The sequence below is a fragment of the Podarcis pityusensis genome (genome assembly GCF_964106645.2).
Source record: "Podarcis pityusensis genome assembly, chromosome: Z".
NCBI classification, from domain to species: domain Eukaryota; kingdom Metazoa; phylum Chordata; class Lepidosauria; order Squamata; family Lacertidae; genus Podarcis; species Podarcis pityusensis.
The window spans coordinates 5,774,530-5,798,352 of NC_138044.1; the positions used below are offsets into that span (position 1 = coordinate 5,774,530).

Consider the following 23,823-nt stretch of genomic DNA (forward strand, 5'->3'; position numbering starts at 1 on the left):
ACTGATTCATGACAGTGGTTTGTGCTTGGCTGCTAATCAGATCAGAGGAGACACATTACCTGTGGCCCTGTAAATAATGCTTAATGAGCTCTTGCAAAGCAGCTGGAGAAGAAAGTCAAAGATCTTAGCTAATTATTCTGAGAGCCACCTTCTCGATTGTAGTGGGGGAGAGAGAGAGAAGAGGAGGGTAAGGCTAAAGCGTAGTTTTAAAGGTCACAGATATATTGTAAGGCACCCATCCTATTCTCCTGGCTAAGTAACCTCTGCTAGTCTTGCTCATACGAAGCTATGTGATAACTGAGTTACACCACTGTCTTGACTAGTGCTGCTAACAATGACATTCTGAAGCCTTTCTCAGTCCTGATGCCTTAACCTGGAGTTCGACATGGGATCTTTGTCACGTTAAGCACACTCTTCCCCCCTCACTCCCAACATTGCCTACTATTGTCTTTGCACAGCACTGGATTAAACTGTGCAATTCACTTCTGAAGAAGTGCTGGCTACCAAAGTTGTTGATGATGATTTCAACAATTTATATACTACTTAATCATAGTCATCTCCAATAGGATTCAACAAATTCATGGAGGATAAGGCTATCAGTTGCTACTAGCCATGGTGGTTTATGTTCTCCCTCCACTTTTGGAGGCAGCATGAGAAACACAAATGAGGGAGGGGGGGTTGTTGCACTTGGGTTCTGCTTGTATGCTTCTGGGAGGAATCTGTTTGGCCGTTATAATAAAAGAATGTTGGAGTAGATGGGCCTTTGTTCTGACCCAGTAGAGGTCTTCTTATGCTCCCTTTCTGTTCTGTGTTGCAGTGGCTCCTTGGTGATCTCTGGCAATGGCCTGTCCGAACCCATCTCTGCTCCTGAGATCCTTAGCTGGAGATACTAGCCCTCCCACTTTTGAATGTAGGGAGGGAGATTAGACTCTTGGACAATTCTCTTAACTCAAAAACTTCCCATCTTGCTCGTCAAGGGAAAGGATTGTAGCTTAGTCATCTTTGTGATATCTTAGTTTTCTATGTGCAGGTAGGTTATAAACTGAGGGAAAATTTAAATGAAGACGAAAAAGCTAAAAAGAGTCCTGTGGAATCAGACCAAAGGCTAATTTCAAGTAGGAAGAAACTGTGTATCCCCAGATGTTGTTAGACTACACTTTCACTTATCCCAGCCATTAGCTTGGTCTGGCTGGAGTTGCTGTCCACTAGCATCTAAAATCATAACTGTAGTGGTTCCAATCATGGCAGTTAGCCATAGCAAGTATGTTAAGAGTAAATAGAGGATGAATGATAGTATGAATGACTACAGCAGCAACCCACTCAGCCCTTGTTTGGATTACACTGTGAATCAAGACTGCCAGTTTGGATTCCTTTTGTTATTACTAAAGAGCAATGTGGTCGTATGATACCATCAATTGGGTTGTCAGGTTTCAGGGTTAGATCTGAAGGCTTGACCTTCTCTGGGTCTCAGTGGGGAGCAGTTAGATTTCATGGTGATGTGTTTGAATCAAATGGGACAGTTTTTGTTGGGCTTTGAGTATTTGCCATTCTTCACACCCTCCAGTCCATCCAGAGACACCAAACTCACAGCTTAAATTCTAGCAAAATTGGGTTGAAGCAATGGCCCTTGCTAGAAGGGCATTGTTCTGTCCCGAGGAGCAGAGTCACCTCTTTTAGGGTAAAGTCAAGATAGATTAGGCAGGATTACAAAAGGCCCCAAACCCTGGCCTTTCAGGACCCTGAACAAATCACTGGCACATGCTGGCTAGGAGCTCGCCGAAGGACAGTTATCTCAGCGCCACTCTTAGGCCTTATAAAGGTTAGCTGGTCTGGACCTGATGTTAACCCTGCCCTTGTTGTTTCTCAAAGGGTCATTGCCTGATTCTGTAGCAGCTGGCTCTGATAGCTGAGGTCTGGATTGTTAAAATGCTTTCTGGATTGTAGGGTTTTGACAAAGCTTTGCCCTCTAGCCTGAAAGCTCCTGGAGTGGGGGGGGCAGACAATGGCTCCCCACATGATTCATCCTTTCCTTCTGAATCTTCTTTGAGCCTGGGGGGGGGGAGGGTTGAAACTAGAGTGCATGGCACCCAGGTGCCACTATTGTTGTTGTTTAGTCTGACTCTTCGTGACCCCCTGGACCAGAGCACGCCAGGCACTCCTGTCTTCCACTGCCTCCCGCAGCTTGGTCAAATTCATGTTGGTAGCTTCGAGAACACTGTCCAACCATCTCGTCCTCTGTCGTCCCCTTCTCCTTGTGCTCTCCATCTTTCCCAACATCAGGGTCTTTTCCAGGGAGTCTTCTCTTCTCATGAGGTGGCCAAAGTATTGGAGCCTCAGCTTCAGGATCTGTCCTTCCAGTGAGCACTCAGGGCTGATTTCCTTCAGAATGGAGAGGTTTGATCTTCTTGCAGTCCATGGGACTCTCAAGAGTCTCCTCCAGCACCATAATTCAAAAGCATCAATCCTTCAGCAATCAGCCTTCTTTATGGTACAGCTCTCACTTCCATACATCACTACTGGGAAAACCATATCTTTAACTATATGGACCTTCGTCGGCAAGGTGATGTCTCTGCTTTTTAAGATGCTGTCTAGGTTTGTCATTGCTTTTCTCCCAAGAAGCAGGTGTCTTTTAATTTTATGACTGTTGTCACCATCTGCGTGATCATGGAGCCCAAGAAAGTAAAATCTCTCACTGCCTCCATTTCTTCCCCTTCTATTTGCCAGGAGGTGATGGGACCAGTGGCCATGATCTTAGGGTTTTCTTATGTTGAGCTTCAGACCATATTTTGCACTCTCCTCTTTCACCCTCAATAAAAGGTTCTTTAATTCCCCCTATTAGGCGCTGCTGAAATCCTTCCTGACACAACCAAGATGCTAATGTACCCTAATCTACTAGGTCCCAGACCCTGCCCCCATGACTCAAAGTCTCAGCTGAATCTGTGGGAACATTTGGAATAACAGAAACTCTTTGGGCATTCTATAGTATATTACAGGTTTCATTAACCAGCTTGAGGACTGCCTCTTCCTTTATGCTCCTGTTGCATAATGCCAAATGTTGCAAAGAAGTGTTACACTCAGAGATTTTGTCCACGTTTTAAAGGCAGTGTTATTGTTCTTGTACAATAAGCATTAGTATTATTACATTTATATCCCGCCATTCCTCCAAGGAAATCAGGGTTGTACACATGGTTCTCCCACTCCCCATTTTATTCTTTGTGACAATCCTGTGAGGTAAGTTAGGCTGAGAGATGGTGACTGGTTTGAGGTTACCCAGGGAGCTTCATGGCTAAGTGCAGATTTGAACCCTGCTCTTCCAGGTCTTGGTCCAGCACTCTAACCACTGTACCACAGTGTCTTCCATCAGCCCTAACTCCCATCAGCCCCAGCCAGAATGGCAAATGGTCAGTTAGAGTCCAGAGACATTGGGTGGATAGCATGCTGGCGCACCCTGTTATGCTGCTTCCTTGAGGTGCCTTTCTAAGCTAACTTGCCTAGTGCTGTTTTGCTGATGCTGAATCTATAAGTTCTCAAAATGTGGAGGGGGGAGTAAGGAAGGAGGGAGATGGGGAGAGAGAGAAGAGATGGAAGCTACTTAAGGATTATAACTCCCAGCTCAATTCAGTAGGATCTGCAGGTGCTAGACATGTCCTTTTCTTGTGAGGAAAAAAGGAAAAAGATCGTGACCTGAATCTGCTGCCACGGCCCTCCCCTTTCCTGCTGTGTCCCATATATCATTCCTATTGACTGCAGTGCTATGTTTATCCTCCCTGACAGCTGCCACTGCTCCCCTCTTGCTTGAAAATTGGGTCAGACAAAACTGGGTGATTTACTGCCATTGGGCAAGGAGTTCTAATCTGGACAGGCAGCCCAGAAGAGAGTGGCCTGTTTTCTATGAATCATTATGACCAATATGAACAAGCAGGTCATGCAACAAAATGTTGCAGCATTTTCTCACCTCCTTATCAGAGTGCTTCTGTTCAGGGTTCCAGCCAGCTAGCCACAGATTCTCCAGTCTGAAGATCTTGTTGTTGTCTATAACTTCTTCAAACACTACAGTTAAACCAACTGTGCTGATACCTCCCTCCTGTTCTTTGGTGCCCACATTTCTGGTGGCACTCGTCACCAGAACTTGCTATTGGAGAGATCATAATTATCTGCATCCAGCTCTCCATCTGAAGAGCTCATAGAGCCATCCCATTTTTATCCTCATAACAACCCTGTAAGGTAGGTTTGTGTGAGAAAGTATCACCCCTCGTGCAGTGGTGGCTGGTGTTGGTTGAAACCGCTAGGGTTAGAATTCCTACTTGCTGAATTCTACAGAGGGCAACACTGAGACTAAGGGAGAGGAGGCTGTCAGTCAGAGTGGCACTCCTACACAGGTTGTTAGGTAGGAAGGCAGGCAGGCGAGAGGGAAGTGCTGGCTGAGGGCAGCCTGAGATTGATAGGGCAGTGCCCCATTTGCCATATGGCCCAGCCTCTACTGCCTTGCAGTCAGGATTTGAACCTCAGCCTTTCTTATCCTCACTACATAGCATTTCTGTTCTATTCTACCTATCTCATACACTGCTGAGCATCTATCAGATTCTGTAGCAGCTAGTAAGACTTAGTCCAGAATTCTTTTTGTATTGGAATGAGTACTATATAAGGCATTTTATTTACGTATTTATTTTAAAATTGTGCTCCTTTCATCCTTTTTAACCCCCTTCTTCACTGGCTATTTGTGTCCTGGCTGAACTTATGGTAGCCATGGTCCCTATTCCTGTTGGGTGCCCTTTCTGCTCAGTTTTTACCTACTTTTGTCTTCTTTTTCTTTTCATCTCTCCCCCCCACCCACCCAAGATGCTAGATTGAGGGGGTGAACTATTGCCCTCACTCTGATTTGCCTTCAGGCAGCATGGAGGCCAAATTATTGCTGGCATGCAGAGGAGCGAGTTGCTCCACTTTGTCCTCGCAGCAACTCTGCAAGACTGAGAAATAATGACTAGCAGCTACACAGAATCATAATGGAGCCAAATCAGACTGAAGGCAAACATGTCTGCTCTTCTTCTGGGTAAGATAATGGGGTCCCCAGCAGGAGCTGGACATTTATTTACTAAGTTAAAATCCCACCTTTCCTCTAGAAAACTCAAGCTACCAGGTTCTCCCTCTCTCTATTTTATCATTGCAATGACCCTGTGAAAGCAGGTGAGATGGTGACTGGCCCAAGGCCACTCAGTTAGTTTTCTGGCCAAGTGGGGATTTGATACTGGTTTCCCAGTCCAGCACATTAATCAGTAAGTGGGATAGACACATAAGTCCCATTCACAGCCTGCCTGCCCTCATGAAAATTAAAAAAAAAAAAAAAAAATGAGAAGTGGGCTGTTCACAGACAGCAAACATGGTTGTGAATTTTGCCTGGCCAGGGGTGGGGTTGATTTCAGCTGAGCCTTTTCCAGTTAAGGTTTTGCCAACCTCTCTAGGTCACTAAAGTAACCCCTCCCAGGGGCAGGACTCAAACTCTAGGATGCACCCACAACTGTCCTCTCCTTTTTGCCCAGCTCCATCTTGTGAATCCTGACTTCTTTCTCCCTCTCCTCTGGTGGGCTGGCAGCTTTAGAAAAGTGCCATGCAGAACCACAATGGCACAAACAGGATGGGTGACTGACCAGCTCACCTTCTGTATGCCTGTAGTTCACTGGGGCTTGTTGGTGTCTCAGACTCCTTTTAAATCTGCCAGCCTGAAAACCCCAGACTTTGACAATGAGGCCAGACAAATCTGGGTAAGGGAATTATCATAAAGGATTCACTTTCTGTACTGCTTCCCATGTTGCCAGAAACTGACGTGAGTCTGACAAGCAGAACTGATCAGGTGTGAGGAAACAGCTGGGAATCCTCCTGGAGCCTCTGGCTCCAAACAGAAAGCTGCAGAATTTGATCTAAAGAGAGCTAATGGAAATACATGTATTGTGTGTGTAGGCCTGCACAAGCCTTGGGCCAGACAGGGGGATTTAGGCTCCACACAGAGACCTTGGAAGCACCACCTTGTGTTCTTATTCCTTGACCCACATGTCTCATGGAAGATGGAGTATGCCTGTTTTCTCCTGCCCTGGAGGGTAGTATTTGAACCCATGGATTCAAGTTACAAGAAAGGAGATGCCGGTGAAACATCAGGAAGAACAGCAAGAGCTGTTAGGGAGTGGAACAGACACCCACAAGAGGTGGTGAACTCTCCTTCCTTCAAAGTTTTAAAGCAGAGGTTGGATGGCCATTTGTCATGGATGCTTTGCTTGAGGTTCCTGCATTTCAGGGGGTTGGACCAGATGACTCTTGGGGTCCCTTCCAGATCTACAATTATATGCAGTGGCATTGCAGCATTTCCTGGCACCTGGGGTGTGCGCTGGGCAGGGCACAAAGGGCAAATGGAACCCGCCATGCCAGTTCACCCCTTAACGCTGACACTACCAAGCAGGTGTGCACTGGGTGGAGTGTGTAGGGTTCACAGAGCTTGCTGCGCCAGCCCAGTTCTCACCACTGGAGCTAAGCAGAGTCGTGCTGCACCACCTGCCTGCCCATGTAGGAGGGAGCCCAGCCAGCCAACGTGGGGGCTGGGGACATGCTGGCCAGGTGGGGCGGAACAGGGATCCCTGTGTGGGAGCACCTGGGGCTAGTGCACCTGGGACTAGTCCCCTCCTAACCCCAGCCCCATGCCCATGATTCTGTGAGTCTATGAAAACAATGCTGACAAAACCAGGGCATTTTCTTTCACTTCTCCATTCATTCATATGTCAGTGAATGTTGAAAGCAAAGTCCATGAGTGCAGGTGGCATTTTCCCTTCATAGTCACAGGCTAGTATTTCATCCTCTGCATCAGCAGTGGGGAACCATTTTCAGCCTGAGGGCCACATTCCCTTTTGTGGAGCATGCTAGGGGCCACATCCCAGGGCATCAGAGGGAAAAGTGGCTGGAGCAAGAAATGTAAGTGTTGCCTTTGTACAGTAAGCTAGTTTCTACACACACCCACACCCAACTCCATGTCCTCCATCCAGACAAGCAAGAGGCATGGTCTGAGCTGATCTGAGGGCAGATTCCAGCCAGGAAAACAAAATACTTGAGGAAGTGTGAAGAAGGGCCGCTGAGGGCTGTGGCCTGGGGAGAAAGTATGTGGCCTGGGGAGACTCCTAAGGGCCAGAGGGAGAGGGCAGGCATACCACATTCACCCCCCCCCCAAGTAAGAGGTGTTCCTACCCCTGCTTAACATTTTTCATCCTGCCCTTCTGCCAAGGAACTCAAGGCATTTTTGCAAAGGTTCTGTTCTAGGAGCCCCTGAAACACACACATGACTGCAAGGCAGAGGGCTGCTTACTGGGGTCCGGGGAGGTCATGTGGGGGCTCTTGGATGCTGTGTGACCCTCTTTCTCTCTTCCCAAAGCCTGGTAAGGGAGGAAAACCTGCTGGGTGTACAGGTGAGAAATAAATGAAGAGCATTTACTTATTTTTTACCCCAACTACATAAGGCCGCAAACATGTAAGTAAAGCAAGTGCCAATTGGCGGCTTACTGTAGTCTGATCCATTCAGAAGTGAACCTTCCTAATTCACACTTTCCAAAACAATATGTGGTGAATATATAGCAGCCTTAGGAAATGCCTTGATTTTTGACCTTGAGCCAGAGTAGATGCAAGTCTACCTGCCTTGCAGCCTGACGCCTTCTATGCCTAGCATTGCTATACAGAGTGGACAGAAAAGCATTTGAACTGGACATTCTCTTTTTATATCCATTTGTGTTCTAAATGGTGCCTTCCAGAGCTTCATACGTCACAGCATAACTTTATAGTAGCTGGCTGATGTGATAAGATTTTCAACTCAGCAGAATCCAAGCTGAACTACACTCAGTTTTCCGTGCCCTCAATTCCTTGCTTATACTATAATTTCACAGTAAGGTTTTGCTGCCACTAGCCACAATCCCTGAACTGCTAATAAATTAAAATAAATTTAAAAAAACACAAATAGAACCCATACGCCATTCCTTCTAATAGCAAACTCAGGTGACTCAAGTGCCTATCATTTTGGAAGCAGAATATGGGAGCACCTAAAAATAAGGTAGCAGTTTCTACATATGCAAGAGTCTCCATAGGTACAATGAAGTGTGCATGTTTGTAATTAAAAAGGAAACAAATGAATAAAACAAGACAAAGACCTGTCAGCTTCCAGGATATTAAGAATGTTGAGGGTTGAGTTGGACCTTGAATTTTTACTGTCTCTTTTCTTACGCTCAATTATTTTCAATAGGCCTCCAGCTAATCTTTCCTCAGTATTTACAAGAGAAATTTGTGCAGTCAGCATTGAGCTACATAATGTGCAACGGAGAGGGAGAATATATATGCCGAGACAGCCAGTGTGGATGTCAGTGTGCAGAAGAATTCCCACAGTGCAACTGTCCCATCACCGACATTCAGATCATGGAATACACATTGGCCAACATGGCAAAATCTTGGACAGAAGCCTACAAAGACCTGGAGAATTCAGGTAATGAAGAGGAAAGGAGAAGGTGGTTTTCAAAGGCATTACATACTAAAACTACCCTATACCAGGCCCAGATTTTTGCCCAGCTGGCTGTGTATCATCTGCTCCAACTGACAGCAGCTTATCTAGGGCAGATATAGTCAACAAGGCCATGAGTATCCAACATGGTGCCCTCCAAATGCTGTTGAACTACAACTCCTATCATCCCTGACCTGCAATGCTGTAAGGGGTTGATAGGCGTTGAAATCAAACAACTTCTGGATGGCCACAGTGTCCCCAGTCCTGGTCTAGAAAGTGTATTCTGCACATACTAAAGGAAAGATGGGGAACCTATGGCCTTCCAGATGCTGTTAGATGACAAATCCCATCAGCCATGGCCACTGGCAATGTTGGATGTGGGTAATGGGATTTGTAGTCCAATGGTATCTGGAGGGTGACATGTGGCTTCCCATTCTCTATGGTTTCAGGCAGAGATATCTTCCCTTACCTGGTTCCTGATCATTTTAACTCATGGATGGGAGACCTTGTTTTCAACTTGAGGGCCACATTCTGTTCTGGGCAAACCTCTGGGGAGTCATATACTACTGATAGGCAGTGCCACTGGCAAAACCAGGCTTGGGGGGAAATGTGAGATTTACCTTTGTATACCAACCCACGCACACCATCCATCCATCTAGGCAAGCAAGAAGCATTATCCGAGTTATTGGGTAGATAGCAGGTCAGAATACTAAAGGAGGGTACGAAGTGAGGATAGTGGGGATGTAGCCTGGGGAAAGTCCCAAGGGGTAGATTTCCCACCCCTGTTTTAACTGGAAATGCCAGGAATTGAACCTGGGACCTCATGCATGCAATATATGGGCTCTACCAATAATTTCATATTCTCCCCAAAGTTTGCCAAACTATAAAAAATAATAGAAAATTAAAGAGGGCATAATGCTACCCCTCCCCCCCAAAAAAAAACAAGAACAACAACTCCACCCTTTCTCTGTTCTTGGCTTTATATGTGTCTTTGTGTATTTCACAGACGAATTTAAATCTTTCATGAAGAGGCTACCTAGCAACCATTTCCTGACCATTGGAAGTATCCACCAGCACTGGGGGAATGACTGGGACCTTCAGAACCAGTACAAACTCCTGCAGAGTTCCATGGAGACCCAACGCCAGAAGATCCAACGCACTGCCCGCAAGCTTTTCGGCCTCAGTATCCGTTGCCGGCACAACCCTAACCACCAGCTGCCGCGAGAAAGGTACTGGTCACCCTTATTTATGTAAGGGGTGATATACTGTATTTAGAGAGTGCTTGGTCCATGCATTAAGAGTTCAACATGCTTATTGTATATCACTTTCTGTGTAAGAAGGGTGCACATCTTTTTTTTATTTGCTCAGAGATTTCGGTAAATAAAAGTAGCAGGAGAGACAACTGCTCTTTCTTTCCTCATCTGAGCATTGGTGCAAATTAGGCAAGACTCCAGTTCTCTCTGTAGCACTCTATGCTTACTTGAGCATAAGGGAGACAAATTCAATTCACTTCCCATTTAAGCATGAACCTACGTAATACTCACTTTGCAAAACAGTACATGAACTGAAACAATGCCATGCTTTTAAATTCACAGTTCTCAAAATTTTGCAGTGCTGTTCTCCAGCCAAGTAATGAACAGGTAACTCGCATTTTCACTTACTTTACTTACATGATCACAGCTTTGTGCAGGTATATGGAGGGCGGGAGGGCGGGATGGAAAGTAAGTAAGTAAGTAAGCAAGCAAGCAAGCAAGCAAGTAAGTAAATGGGTGGGTGGGTGGAGAACTGTGGAAACCCCCTCTCCATTTATTTTCCGCATACACCTGCACAAAGCTGGGACTCTGGCAGCATCTCAGAGCCCTCTTGCCACATTCCCAAAACTTGATAAGCAATGCCCACAGCTTTGGAAATGAGGCTCAAGGGTTCTGTCAGGGTCCTAGAGCTCTCCTGTCTCCTTCCCAAAGTTGGGCAAGTGCTTACTGGGATTTAGGATGATGGTGGAAGGGTCCTGAGAAACTGCCAGAGCTCTTGATCTGCCTTCCCTGGGCTCCTGGCTTTATGTGTTTTTTCTTGTATGTATGGACCCCCAGAACCAAATGCTTGAGTAAGATGAGAGTTACCTGTACACAAAAATGCATACACTGGGTTAAAGTGTGCATCTATTAGTGAAACTAACATAAGAAAGAAAGAAAGAAGATTTATGTAAGGAAAATGCTTTGCAAAAATGCATAGATTATGCAAAATTGTATAAAAATGTATGTATTAGGAGAAATTCACACCAAAATTATACATTTTCATGAGGACTTTAAAAAAAAAAACACCTCAGAAAGTGATGCAGATTTGTGGTAAAATGAACTTAAAAATGAGAAATGGGGAGAAACTGAAATTGTAAGATTTGTCTAATCTTCCTTCGAGGAGAAAATTGTGGTTTGTCTAGTAATCCAAAATGATATTTGTGAATCGTTGTCCACAGGGCAAGAAATCAGTCTGTACAAAACTGCACAGATTAGAGATAATTGCACACAATATGTATACATTACTGGAAATAATACTGCAAAAATGCATTATGTTAGGGGGAATTGTTTGCAACAATGTGTGGAACAGGAGCAATGTGTATGCAAGTGCCTATGAATTTTAATGCATTTTTAAAGAAAAATTGCAAACTGATTCATAAATGGGGCAAATAGTACAAAAGATTTGAAAAATTAAAAATGGATAGGGGATAAATGACAGGTTTGTCCATCCTCTACTTGTGTACATGAATGCAGGAGGAGACTCCTAGGTATTTGGTCAGCATTATAGACGAGTGGCTTCTCCTTGTCCCATTTTGTTGGTAGGAGGACTGTACTGCAAAATTGGAGATGTGCAAATTTTGACACATACAAAGGTCATCAATCCTGGATTGCCCTTGGTGCCCATGTGCCTCCTTTCTCTTTCTCTCTGGAGAAGTAAATAGAGTTGGGAAAGGAAGGCAGAAAAGTGGCCCCTTTCCCACTTCCTCTTTTAGCTCTATGTGCTCAGAAGTATTCTACTTGCTCTCAATTTTATCCATACCATTTGATAAAGCAAAGTGTGTGGTGCATGTGTGTGTGTGTGTGTGTGTGTGTGTGTGTGTGTGTGTGTCCTTTATCTTTCTGTGCCAGGGGTAGGGAGACATCTGGTCCAGGAAGCAGAAACATAAGAAGAGCCTTCTGGATCAGGCCAATGACCCATCCAGTCCAGTGTTCTATTCTCAGAGTGGCCTGTAAGCTGGACATGAACCCACCAGAAATCCCCAGTAACTGGTATTTAAAAAAACTGAATGGCATAGTTGAAGAATCTCTGTTCTCCAGAAATAGTTGTATTCAAAGCCAGCAATATCTGGGGCACTTACAACAGCAATCATCTCCACTTGATGTGCTAAGAACCTAAGAAGAGCCCTGCTGGATCAGACCAAAGGTCCATTTAGCCCAGCATTTCCATGTTTCACAGTGCCCAACCAGAGGCCTCTGGGAATCTCACTGTCCTGGTTCCCACCTGGCTCTTGCTCGTAAAATTGTAGAATCATAGAATTGTACCCAAAAGGTCACCTAGTCCAACTCCCTGCAATAAAGGAAATACAGCTAAATAGCATGATTATCAAACTCTCAGTGCTTCCTCGGTGTTTCTAATAGGATTTTCATTATTATTCATTTTGGGAGTTGTTCGAAGTTTGAAGTTGAAAGTGAGTGGAAGTGCCATGACCCCCCCCTCTCTCTTTGTTTTCCTTCAAGTGACCAGAGTATGATGGTTCCATTGCACTCAGTCAAAAATCCAAATATGCCCACAAGCCTAGAAAGTTGACAACACTTGACACATTGATTTCAGGGAGTGATGATTAGTTTGGTTCACATTAAAATGTGAACCAATTTTCTCCCCTATCTTTAGGAAGCAGGCAAGCTGAGTCCAGTTAGAACAGGAGGCAGTTTTTCAAGTGGCGTAGGTTTCAGATTATGACAGCAACTTAGGGGAGAAAGTTAGTGTGTTTTCTTCAACAGATATCCAGACTCAGCCTCACGGTCCACTGTTCAGCCTCTGTCTTTGCCACACATCTGACATGAGTTTACTAGAATATACCTTGCACAAAATTAGACCCAATATGGCCCCATACTGGGGCAATTTTGACTGTGTGAATGCCCCGACCGAGACAGCAGCATTTAATATGTGCCGCTGACTTTGAAAAGATGGAGTGGTTATATTAACAGCGTGACACTCTCTGTCCCATTCACAAAGGTCTAATAGAAATAGCATGTTCTATATTCAATTATAGCCTAAAGGAACGTGCTGACACTCAACTGCCCTTCCGGAAATGAAGCAGAATAGAGCTGAATGCTGAAAGGGAAAGTTGTGTTCAGCCAATTTTAATGGTGCAGGAAGGTGTGAATCCAGATTTTTAAAAATCTATACTCCCTCCCAGTTTCACTTTTTGTTTTTTTTATCTATAGATTTTGTTTGCCAAACAAGCAGAGCAAATGAAGTTAATTAAAAAAATAAAATTCATAGTGACTCAAATGGAAATTGAATCAAATGCTGGATTCATTTTCTTCTCTCTTTTTTTTGCTGACCTGTTTGTGTGATTTCTGAATGGGCAGGCTGATGCATAGTTTGCCTCAGGGAAGGCTGCTAACTTTGCAGGGTGGAGGGGAGTAATAGATTTAAGAGCTCTGAGCTTGACTGAAGATTTATGGGCCTGTTGTGCTTTGGGTTTTGTTTTGCTTTGCTTTTTTCGTTTTGTGAGAATGCGAGAGTAGCTGATGCAGGCGGATGAAATATGGCAAATGGCAATATGATGATGAAGAGGAGCTTCTGCAAAGTCAGATCAGATGTTCAACGCTATATATTGAAATATTTGTGGGATTCAGCTAGGATCGCATGTAGAATGGCCGTTTACCATCTTGCCGGTTGTGGCCCAGTGCGATGCCTCCTCTCTTGCATGACACACAGTGCAATTTTTGAATGTTTCTCCATCCCCTCCGGCCACCGCAGAGGCTCATGGGCTCCCATCAAACCCGTCCTTCAAATGAGCCAATCCGTGGTGGTCCAGGGGTGGGGGGTGGGGCATAGCCATTTATTTAGCCCAGCCAACCACTCAGCACAGCATTCAGTTGGCCGGGAGAGTCACCCACCTTTCCCCTCCCTTCATTAAGAGTTGATTACTGCTCTAACCATATCTTTTCGGCTAGCCAGGCTTTGCTGTGGTCTTTTGATGGGTGCTGTATTCAGAGCCAGGAAGGAATTTTCCCTGCTCTGCAGGTTTTGCCTTCCCCATAGCATTAGTCACAACTTTGGCGATTTAGGCCTTGGGCAGAATCCTATAGTCTTTCATCCAACTGGGGTGTGGTGAAGTGTTGACTCATCTACCCCCTGTTAATGGTGACATTAACAGGGTACCCCATTAGAGGGGTCTGGAGGGAAGTCTCTGTCCAAAAAGCCAGTTGTTAGGGCTAGCGGGCCATAGAGTTTACCTGAGCGTTTGGGGGCCATCCACATAAACTTGCGTTTTGTGATGGATCCACCCCCACATACACCCTGTTGTGCGTCAGTCCTCCAGCAGGGGAGGGGCTGAGGGGAATACACACCCAATGCATATGCCAAGGCTTCCTATATCTGAAATCAGTAAAGTTGTGTCCATTTCAAATACCAGACAGTTGTGTCCATTCATTTTACCCCTCAGCAGTTAGGCGTGCTGGGCAGGGGGATTCTGCTTCTGGGCACCCCACCAAAGCACCACTTTCCTACATCTTTTTCTTCCTCTACCACCTAAAGCCTAGTAAGTGAGGAAAACTGCTGGGTGCATGGGTGAGGAAAAAATAAATAAATTGAGAGAAGTGGGTGGTAGGTTTCCCCACGTCTCCATTTTTTATTTTATCCCCCCTTCCATGAAAGCTTGTGATTGCATAAGTAAAGTGAGTGCAATATGCAAGCTCACTGCATGCAAAAATGTGTAAATCCATCAAAATTTACATACAGAAAAATTTGCACTACAGGAGAAATTTGCACTAAAATTCTGTGAAAATGTGGCTTAGATGCATCCTTATGGCTTAGAACCAGGCAACACCTTCACAGATGGGAGCAGACCTTCTGCTCCAGCGGAGTGTGCAGTTGCAATCTCAGCATTCCTTTAAACACAAGAGTCTTGCAAGTGAGCAATCATTGAAAGCTTGATGAGTACAGAAAGGAAAATGGTTGGGGTACCTTTGGTATTTCCATCCATTTCTGAACTTCTTGCATTGCTCCTGAATCATGACTCACGGGTGCTGTGTCTGCTGCCAAGTCTGTACTGTTACTTGGCTGAATAAATACAAGTAAGAGCTTCTGTCTGCACATTTTGGGTGGGAGCCAGGGCAGTGAGATTCCCAGAGGCATCTGGTTTGCCGCTGTGAGAAACGAAGATGCTCGTCTAGATGGACCTTTGGTCAGATCCAGCAGGACTCTTCTTAGGTTTCTTTCAAACCAAGTGGAGAAGATCACTGTTGTAAGTGTTTTAACACAGCTATTTTAACACAGCTATTTCTGGAGAATGCTGCCTTTAGCACAGGGGTGGTGAATCAGTGGCCTGAGGTCCAGATCTAGCCCCAGGGGTACAAAAATGGTTTTATTGGCCGAGTACACTGTATGTGCATTGAGCCCTCCAACCCACTTGCGAAGTATGAAAGTCCATGTGCTACTTTTTTTGGGGGGGGGGGGTTCTTTAACATCCACCCATACTTATCATGCAGTAGTATTTGCAGAAAATAATTTCTAGGGAGTACCTGATCTCAGGGGAACCCACCACAGGAAGGATGTGTCCTGGTTGCTAGATGGGGAAAAGAAGAACACAATTTCCAAGGAGTAGAAAATGAGACAGAAGCACCTAAAAGGGGAGGGGGAAACAGCAGCTGTTTAGGACCCCAATGATTCCTTTTGCCCAGTGTCAAAACAACTCATTCATCAATCACAGTTCTGGCTTCACTTACTGGCTAAAAACGCTAAAAGACTGGAACAGCCAGGCTGGCTCATCTCACAGAAATTGCTTAGCTGAGTACATTTTGCTTCATAACCTTGAGAGAAGTAGGTCCCTGCTGGTTCTGAACCTGGTTCATCAATACCCACTATATCGGTCTCTTGGGTTATCTATCCAGCCCATGAAACCCCTTCTAGTGACCTGCCAACCGTCTGCTAAACTCACACATTTATTACATTGGAAAAATACTTCTCACTCTGGCACACAACCATTAGTAGAAAACCATAGAGGCTCAGGAAACAAAGCACAGGGCTTTCTTTCACCCCATCACTATGGTGGACTATGCTGTGATGTGGGGAGGGAAGCATCCTTTCCTCCTAGCCCATTGCTGTGATGGGGAAGGCTTCCCTCCCTCCTCCCCTGCACCAATGCATGCACCTCTGGTGATTTGTAGGTGATGAATGGGGTGCCTGAATATGTGTACATCTGTATGTGCCTGTCTGAGTGTGTGTGTGTGTGTGTGTGCCTGTGTATTTGCACTCTGAGTGTGGTGAGTGTGTGTATATCTTCTAACACACAGTGTGTGTTGGACACCTTGGCACAACCCATTGCTAGGAAGTAGTCATTAGAGAGCTGATCACCCTTAAGTTTGTCCCTCATGCTGAAAATGGTTAGTCACATGTTCTTTTAAATACAATCTAAATTTGTCCCATTCTCTACTGAAGTTTTGATCCTCCTGATTTCTAATTTTCCCTGTCAATCTAGCCATCTTTGCATAGTCCTGTAGTTTCATCTGCCAGTCTGCCTTCGTGGAATATATTCAGAAAGCACCTCTATGAATGTGCACCTACTTGCAAAAGAAAAAAGAAAGAATTTAAGAGAGTTTTTGTTTTGAGGGGGACAGCTAAGAGTCTCCCTTCCCTTTTTGTCAGTGTTGCTACACAACTCTCAATTATATTCCCTTTGGCCATTCCAGTGGTATATAGTATTTCTTCTTCAGATTGAGGTGTAGTTGTGCTGATTTTGACATGGAAATAGAAAGCAATCAAAATCTCTGAGAGAATCCCTTCCTCCATGAAATATCCCTTCCTCCATGAAATATCCTCAGAGGGTAATTCTGTTGGTCTGTTGCACTGGTTTTCAACCAGTGTGTCGTGGCACCATGGGGTAGTTTGAATGATGGTCATGGGTGCCGTGGGCAACACTGGCATCTGTTCCTCTTTCCTTCCCTCCTTCCTCTGATGCCTTCTTGCATTTCTGCCTCCCAAAGACTTATACAGCTGAATGGTGCCTCTGTGACTGGCCAGAGGGTGCTGGTTGCCACGTTGCCAGGAGCTGAGGCGGCCTCAGAGTAAGCAAGCAAGCAAGTGAGGGTGAGGGAGCCCAGCCACCCAGTCCACCATCTCTTGCTGTTGGGAATGGACAGACAAGTGCCAGGCCCCTGTGAGGAGGCACCTCTCTTTGGGGAGGGGTGGGCAGCTCAGAGACCAGAGGTGGCAGCTACTGCTGCCCAGAGGACACCCAAGGAGAGGGGAGAGGAGAGGAGGCTGAGGGAACACTCCACAAGGGAGGGTGTTTGAAAAAGGGTGAGAGGCTGCCAGCTCTGCAGGGAAGGGGGACATAACTGGGCTCCTGAGCCCCACAGGGGTGCTGCAGAAAGAATGCAGTTGGTCAAGGGAAACCTTTGGTCTATTGTATCAAATACAGGGAGGTGGAGTATTGTGGCGCCTTAAAAGCTAACAGATTGTGTAGCCCCTCTGCTTTGCCTGTCATTTACTGAGCTTCTCTGATTCCATAGAGGGGCTCTGTATAAATTGGATCCCATTCCCTATCTTCCATCTTCGGAGGTGCATTCTCAGAATGCATTATGTCAGGTTAGCTTTTTAAATGCCAAAAGATTCTGTGTTTTCTGAAATGCATCCTTGCCTTCAGCAAAAATGTGGAACTGTCCTTGGCAGAGACTAAGAAGGTGAGTTCTGCAGTGTTAGCCATTGTTGATGTGGCTTTGTTGCTGGGCTTGTTCTGTGAGAACAATATTTATCGATTTCAGTGTCTCTCCCCCCACCCCCCCATCCAGTGCATTGGCTTCCTTCTACCTTGCAGGAGAGGGAGAGGGGGTGATAGACTCTAGCAGCTTCAGCACAAGCGAGACATGTGATAAAAGTCCTTTCACACTTCCAAAACCCTCTGGAAGCACATAACTGCTGATTCATTTTCTCCTTACTCCCCACTCTCTTTCTCTCCATTTTCTCCTTCCTTCTGGTCTTCCTTTTCAGGCAGCTTTGGGCTGTTTCACTGGCAGGAGGGGCAGTGAACGGAAGTGCCTCATGTTCCCTGTGCACCTCCATGTTGCTGAATATGTATTATGTCTGCACAGGATGAAATGTGCAAATTGGTTCTGCCTGGAAGAGCAAATGCCGATGGGTAGCCCCACTGTGCAGGAAGCTATGGGAAAAAGAAAATTAGGTCCAGGCTAGTGGGTGCAGAACTGACTCATTTTTCAGCTGCTGAGGCAACAACAGCCTGACTGTTGAGGCAGTGAGTGACTGTCTCTCTCTCTATCACACCTAGGAGGGGAGAAACATCAGGCTACAGCCACTAGACTTTGCAGTACTCCCCCTATCTAGAAGCAGAGGGTGGCCACCTTCAGCCTAAGACTACATCTGACTCATGGCCTAATTTCTTTTAAAAACACATACACAAATAAATAAATAAAACATATTATAACAGACAGACAGACATACAAGTGAGCAAACACAGTTATACTATCCAAATCTCCAAGTGGTGAGAGAATCCAAGGCTTACAGAAACTTCCCAAGTTTGGGTTCCTTGGAATGAAAGTCAGACTGTTGTGTCTCCAACAGGCACTACAAGCTGCCCAAGCTGCCATGGAGAGGCAACAGGATGCTCCCTCTCAGCCACCACAGTCACTCAGGACAAGTGCCAGCTCATCCTCCTCCCTGAGTTCAGTGGTGACAGCACTGGTGGGGAAAAGAGGGACATTATGGAATCAAATCAGAAGCTGGGATGGCTTGTGTAATTCCAGAACTCTCCCTGGAAAATAGGGACAGTTGTAGGGTATGGAATTATAAATTAATTTAATGTGGCAAACAGGGAAATAACTGGGGCGATAGCTGTCAGAGAGAGAGATGAGGGGTGTAAGAGAGGGAGGAAGGAAGGATTGTAGAGAAAAGAGGATGGTGGGGGGGGGGGAATCCTTCTGGGATAGCTCAGTTGGTCAAGCATGAGATTCTTAATCTCTGGGTTGTATGTCCAATCCCCATCATGGGCAGAAGATTCTGGCATTGCCAGGGGTTGGATTAGATGACCTTCATGATCCATTCCAACTCTACATTTCTGTGATTTTGTGAAACCTTCTCAGGCCCTATCCACATTTAGCCCTGCCCACTTTTGACTCTAACCCTGCCAACTATCGAGTATGTTGATCCTGCCCTAAGTCATGGATGGGTCCTACCAGAAGATCCAAGTTGGCCCATGAAGCAAATTCCCTAGCCCATACACTGCAAAGAACTTGCTGGTGAGTTCAGCCAGCAGGAATGAACCCTCTGCTCATTTCCAAGTGAGTTAAGGGATCAAGCTTACTTCACCAGTGCTTTCCCCGTAGGGCCCTGCTCACCCATCAAAGTTGGCCAAAAGCATGGAAAGAAGATAAAAATCTGACCCACTAAGCCAGAAAAGGTCCCCATTCTTGCCTTAAGCAATGCAGCCCCCAGTAGAAAAGAGGGATTCCCGATTCATGAGCGAAAGCTTTCCTTGCAAATAGGGTTGGTGTTACAGGAAGCAGGGCAGGGGAAGAGCTTGTAAGATGTATATGAAGATGACGGGAGAATATGAAGATGAAGAGAGAAGTCAGGCAGCAGTAGCAACATATCCAGAGCAAGCTTGAGAGCCAATGTGGTACAGTGGTTAGAGTGTCAGACTAGAACCTGGGAGATCAGGGTTCAAATTCCCCACTCTGCCATTCCCCACTTGGTGCCCTTGGGCCTGTCACTGCCTCTCTGCCTAACCTATCTCACAGGGCTGATGTGGGGATTAAATGGGGAGGGGGGACACTGCATGCCACCTTGAGCTCCTTGAAGAAAAAGATGGGATAGAAAGCAATCTATAACTTAGTAAGCTGGGAAGTGAGGAGGAGATTGTGTTGGGATACTTTTACTTTCCTTGGTATATAATAGATAGATAGATAGATAGATGATAGAGTATAATGGTTGTTAGCTGCCTTGAACACCTTGTGGTGGAAAGGTGGCATATAAATTTCAGCAAATGAATAAATAAGTCCTATCTTCCTTCTCCGCTGTGTCAGCCAGAAGAAGGGTCCCATGTGGGGGTTTCAAGACACTCCACCCTTCACACCCACATCCAAGTCTTGTTATGCTTCAGAAGATATGAGAGGCAGAGGAGGGAGAGAGGAAACATTTCAGGGGGTTGGACTATGTTACCCATTGGACCCCTTCAAACTATACAATTCTCTGATTCCTGCATTGGAGGTTGGGCTGAATGATCTTTTAATTACATATCTAGTCTTATCATTCCAAGCCCTCATTCTCCCTCATCATCTTGAGGGGTTCTGATGTCTCTGCGTTTCTCCACCTTTTGTTTCCAGTCTTCTTTAAATTATACATGCCCATCCATTTCCCATCCTCCCACGCCAACTCCATGTCTCACCACCCCAATTCCTCCCCCTTCCCATCTCCCTCCCTCAATTTGCCTTGCTCTTCTGCACTATTGTGTCATTTTTAAATCTGCCTTTGATACAGCACACAACCTAATGATTATTCTGGGGTCAAGCTAGGCAGGTGCCGTGAATCCTACTAATCTGACTCTCAGAACCTCCGTCTGTAATCACTCCTCCCAATCTGCAGGGATGGCATCCTAATTTCTCATTAGTAAGTGTCTTGTCGCTGCTGAGCTGCTGAGAACTCTCAGCCTTTGGGGAAACAATGAGGCATTCATTAGCACAGCCAGGGAAGAGGGGGGAGTTGGAAAGAGTTCTTTGGACAGGAGGAAATGATGGTAGAATTAAGAAGTCCTGGAAAACTGTGACTGCTCTGTTCAGGGTGGTCCACTTGTTAGTCCCATCAGAAGAGGGCTAGCTGTAATCTGATTAGGATTCAACGATAGGAGGTTGAGTTCTGAAGCAGGAGTGACAGACTTGACATGGCCCTCCAGATGTAGGCCAATGAGTATGATGTCCAAATAGTGTTCTCCTTCATTGGAGGTTTTTAAACAGAGGTTGAATGGCCATCTGTCAGGGGTCCTTCTGTTGTTATTCCTGCATTGCAGGGGGCTGGACTAGATGACCATAGAGCACCCTTCCAGCTCTACAGTTCTGTGATTCTATGAATGAGGGGCTCCCAAATGGTCAGGCTGAACACTACACCACACTGGCTGGCAGTCAGACAGGCAAAATAAGATATACTGTGAGGTGGGTGGTAGACTAAATGCACACATTTATGTATGATTGTTCTTGAAAGATTTTATTGGAGCACAGGTTGGTTGCACTCAGTGTCTTGCTTCTAATTGTAGCAAGGTAAACTACGGGTAGTGGTGGTGGTTGCAGAATCTTTCCCCAATAATCCATTTTCATGGGTTATTTGGTTTAAAGGGGAATGGTATGTGTGTGTGTGTGTGTGAGAATATTTGTGAAATTATGCAGGGCACAGAGAATGTGAATAGGTTGGTTGCCAGTGTTATACCTATTTAGGGTATAGCCATTGAAATTGATGGCATGACTTACTCTGATGGGTCTACTCTGAGTAGAGCTTTGACGGATTAAACACAACCCAGTGCAGAACAGTCACATAATACTCAGCGCTGTTTAGGGAAATGTTTTTTTTAAAAAAAAAGATTGATGTTTTGATGTTATTTTTAATCTCATGTTGGAAGCTGCCCTGAGTGGCTTGGGAAACCCAGCCAGATGGGTGGGGTATAAGTAATAAATTGTTGTTGTTGTTGTTACTCTGCACTTGTAAGAAATCAGCATTTTAATGTGGCAGGATCTACACTTTGGAACTCCTTGCCTGTTGACAACTTCCACTTATCTACTTCATTTCTCTCACCTCTACTTTGTGGCATTGAGTTAAAATGATACCCTAGACAGCTGCCTTTAGAAATTTGGAGTTCATGCCCCTGTCTTTCTCCCTTATAGGACAATACAGCAATGGCTGTCCCGGGTTCAGTCCCTGCTCTACTGCAATGAGAACGGGTTCTGGGGAACCTTCCTGGAAAGTCAGAGGAGCTGTGTCTGCCATGGAAGCACCAGCCTGTGCCAGCGACCGATCCCGTGCATCATTGGAGGCAACAACAGCTGTGCCATGTGCAGCCTGGCCAACATATCGCTCTGTGGCTCATGCAACAAGGGCTACCGTCTCTCACGGGGTCGATGTGAGCCTCAGAATGTGGACTCAGAGCGCAGTGAGCAGTTCATCAGCTTTGAGACGGACTTGGACTTCCAGGACCTGGAGCTGAAGTACCTCCTGCAGAAGATGGACTCTCGCCTGTATGTGCACACCACCTTCATCAGCAATGAGATCCGCCTGGACACCTTCTTTGACCCGAGGTGGCGCAAGCGCATGTCCCTCACCTTGAAGAGCAACAAGAACAGGATGGACTTCATTCACATGGTGATTGGGATCTCCATGCGCATCTGCCAAATGCGCAACAGCAGCCTGGACCCCATGTTCTTTGTCTACGTTAACCCATTTAGTGGAAGCCATTCTGAAGGCTGGAACATGCCCTTTGGAGAATTTGGCTACCCACGCTGGGAGAAAATCCGCTTGCAAAACAGCCAGTGCTATAACTGGACCCTGCTGCTTGGGAACAGGTGGAAAACCTTTTTTGAGACTGTCCACATCTACCTACGCAGCCGGACTCGGCTGCCCTCCCTGATGCGCAATGAGACTGGCCAAGGGCCCGTGGACCTCTCTGATCCCAACAAGCGTCAGTTCTACATCAAGATCTCAGACATTCAGGTGTTTGGATACAGCTTACGCTTCAATGCTGACCTCTTGCGCAGTGCAGTGCAACAGGTCAACCAGTCTTACACACAAGGCGGGCAGTTCTACTCCTCCTCCTCCGTCATGCTCTTGCTTTTGGATATACGGGACCGAATCAACAGACTGGCACCTCCTGTAGCACCAGGGAAGCCCCAGCTGGATCTGTTCTCCTGTATGCTCAAGCACCGTCTGAAACTGACCAACAGTGAGATCATCCGTGTGAATCACGCACTGGATCTGTACAACACCGAAATCCTCAAGCAATCAGACCAGATGACTGCCAAGCTCTGCTAACCAAGACTTTATGTACTTAGGTACTACCAGACTCACCTTTTTGCTGTAAAAAACAAACACAAAACCCCCAACCCAACATTAAAAAAGAAGTTAAAAGAAAGAGATTTAAACAAATAAAAAAAATGTAAAATGTAATTAATATACGAGAGAGAGAGAGAGAGAGAGAGAGTGATGGAAAGGTCTTTGTTTATTGGAATACTGAAAGAAAACCATTCAAGCAAATATGTAAAACTGCCGGGCATGTTTAGTTATTCCTGTAATCATTAAAAAGGGTCAGAACGTGAAAATCTGCTGAGGTGTTGCTCGGTGGGATTGGGAGTAAACAATATGGGATGGGGGAGGGAATTACAGAACATGCAGAAACGGCTTTTTTGAGATTCCCTGTACTTAATTGTAAAGATTTCAGCTATGCAGGTGCCAAAAAGAAAGAAAACCAGAGTGAGAAAGAGAGAATTCTGTGTAAATGTACCAAGAGTTGCCATTTCTCCTAATGGGAGCTAATGGCCAAAGATAAAAGAAATTTCTTTTGTGAAGTGTTACGGAAGCTTTATTCTCAGTCATTTCCCTCACCACTCTAGGATGAGTTTGACGACGACCATGCCTACTACTCTGATTTGCATTGCCAAAGGGTATAATTTTATGGTTTGGAATTAAGGGTTTACCCAGCCAGTAATGCCTGGATGTGCTACAAACCACAGTGATAATATCTTTCAGAAGTTATTTTGCATCAGGGATGGGGAGACCTCTGGCCTTCCAGATGTTGTCAGACTCCAACTATTGTCAGTCCCAGCCAGTAAGGCCAATGATCAGGGATGACAGGAGCTGTAGTCCAGAGGTGAAGAATCATTTTCACCCCAAGAGTCACATTCCCTTTGTGGCAGTGGCAGTGGCAGTGGGTGCGGTCCGCCCTGGGTTTCATCCCTGAGGGGGGTGACATCGCCGTGCCATCCCCCTGGGATGCTCGCCACTTGCCGTGGGTGGCACCGCCCCGGAACACTCGCCGCTCACTGCAGGCGGCACACCCCCCCCCCCAG

At 45.8% G+C, this 23,823-nt stretch overlaps 1 protein-coding gene across 2 annotated transcripts in view; it reads left to right on the forward strand.

The window, feature by feature from the left end:
• The window catches only part of BRINP1 (BMP/retinoic acid inducible neural specific 1), a 109,706-nt gene extending 86,378 nt beyond the window's left edge, over nt 1–23,328 (forward strand). For both annotated transcript variants that reach the window (XM_080990884.1, XM_080990885.1), the window contains exons 6-8: nt 8,267–8,503; nt 9,525–9,747; nt 21,649–23,328. In XM_080990884.1, coding sequence (XP_080847010.1) covers nt 8,267–8,503; nt 9,525–9,747; nt 21,649–22,789 — 1,601 coding nt within the window. In that variant the 3' untranslated portion in view covers nt 22,790–23,328. The remainder of the gene's footprint in view (nt 1–8,266; nt 8,504–9,524; nt 9,748–21,648) is intronic.
• The last annotated feature ends 495 nt before the right edge of the window (nt 23,329–23,823 follow it).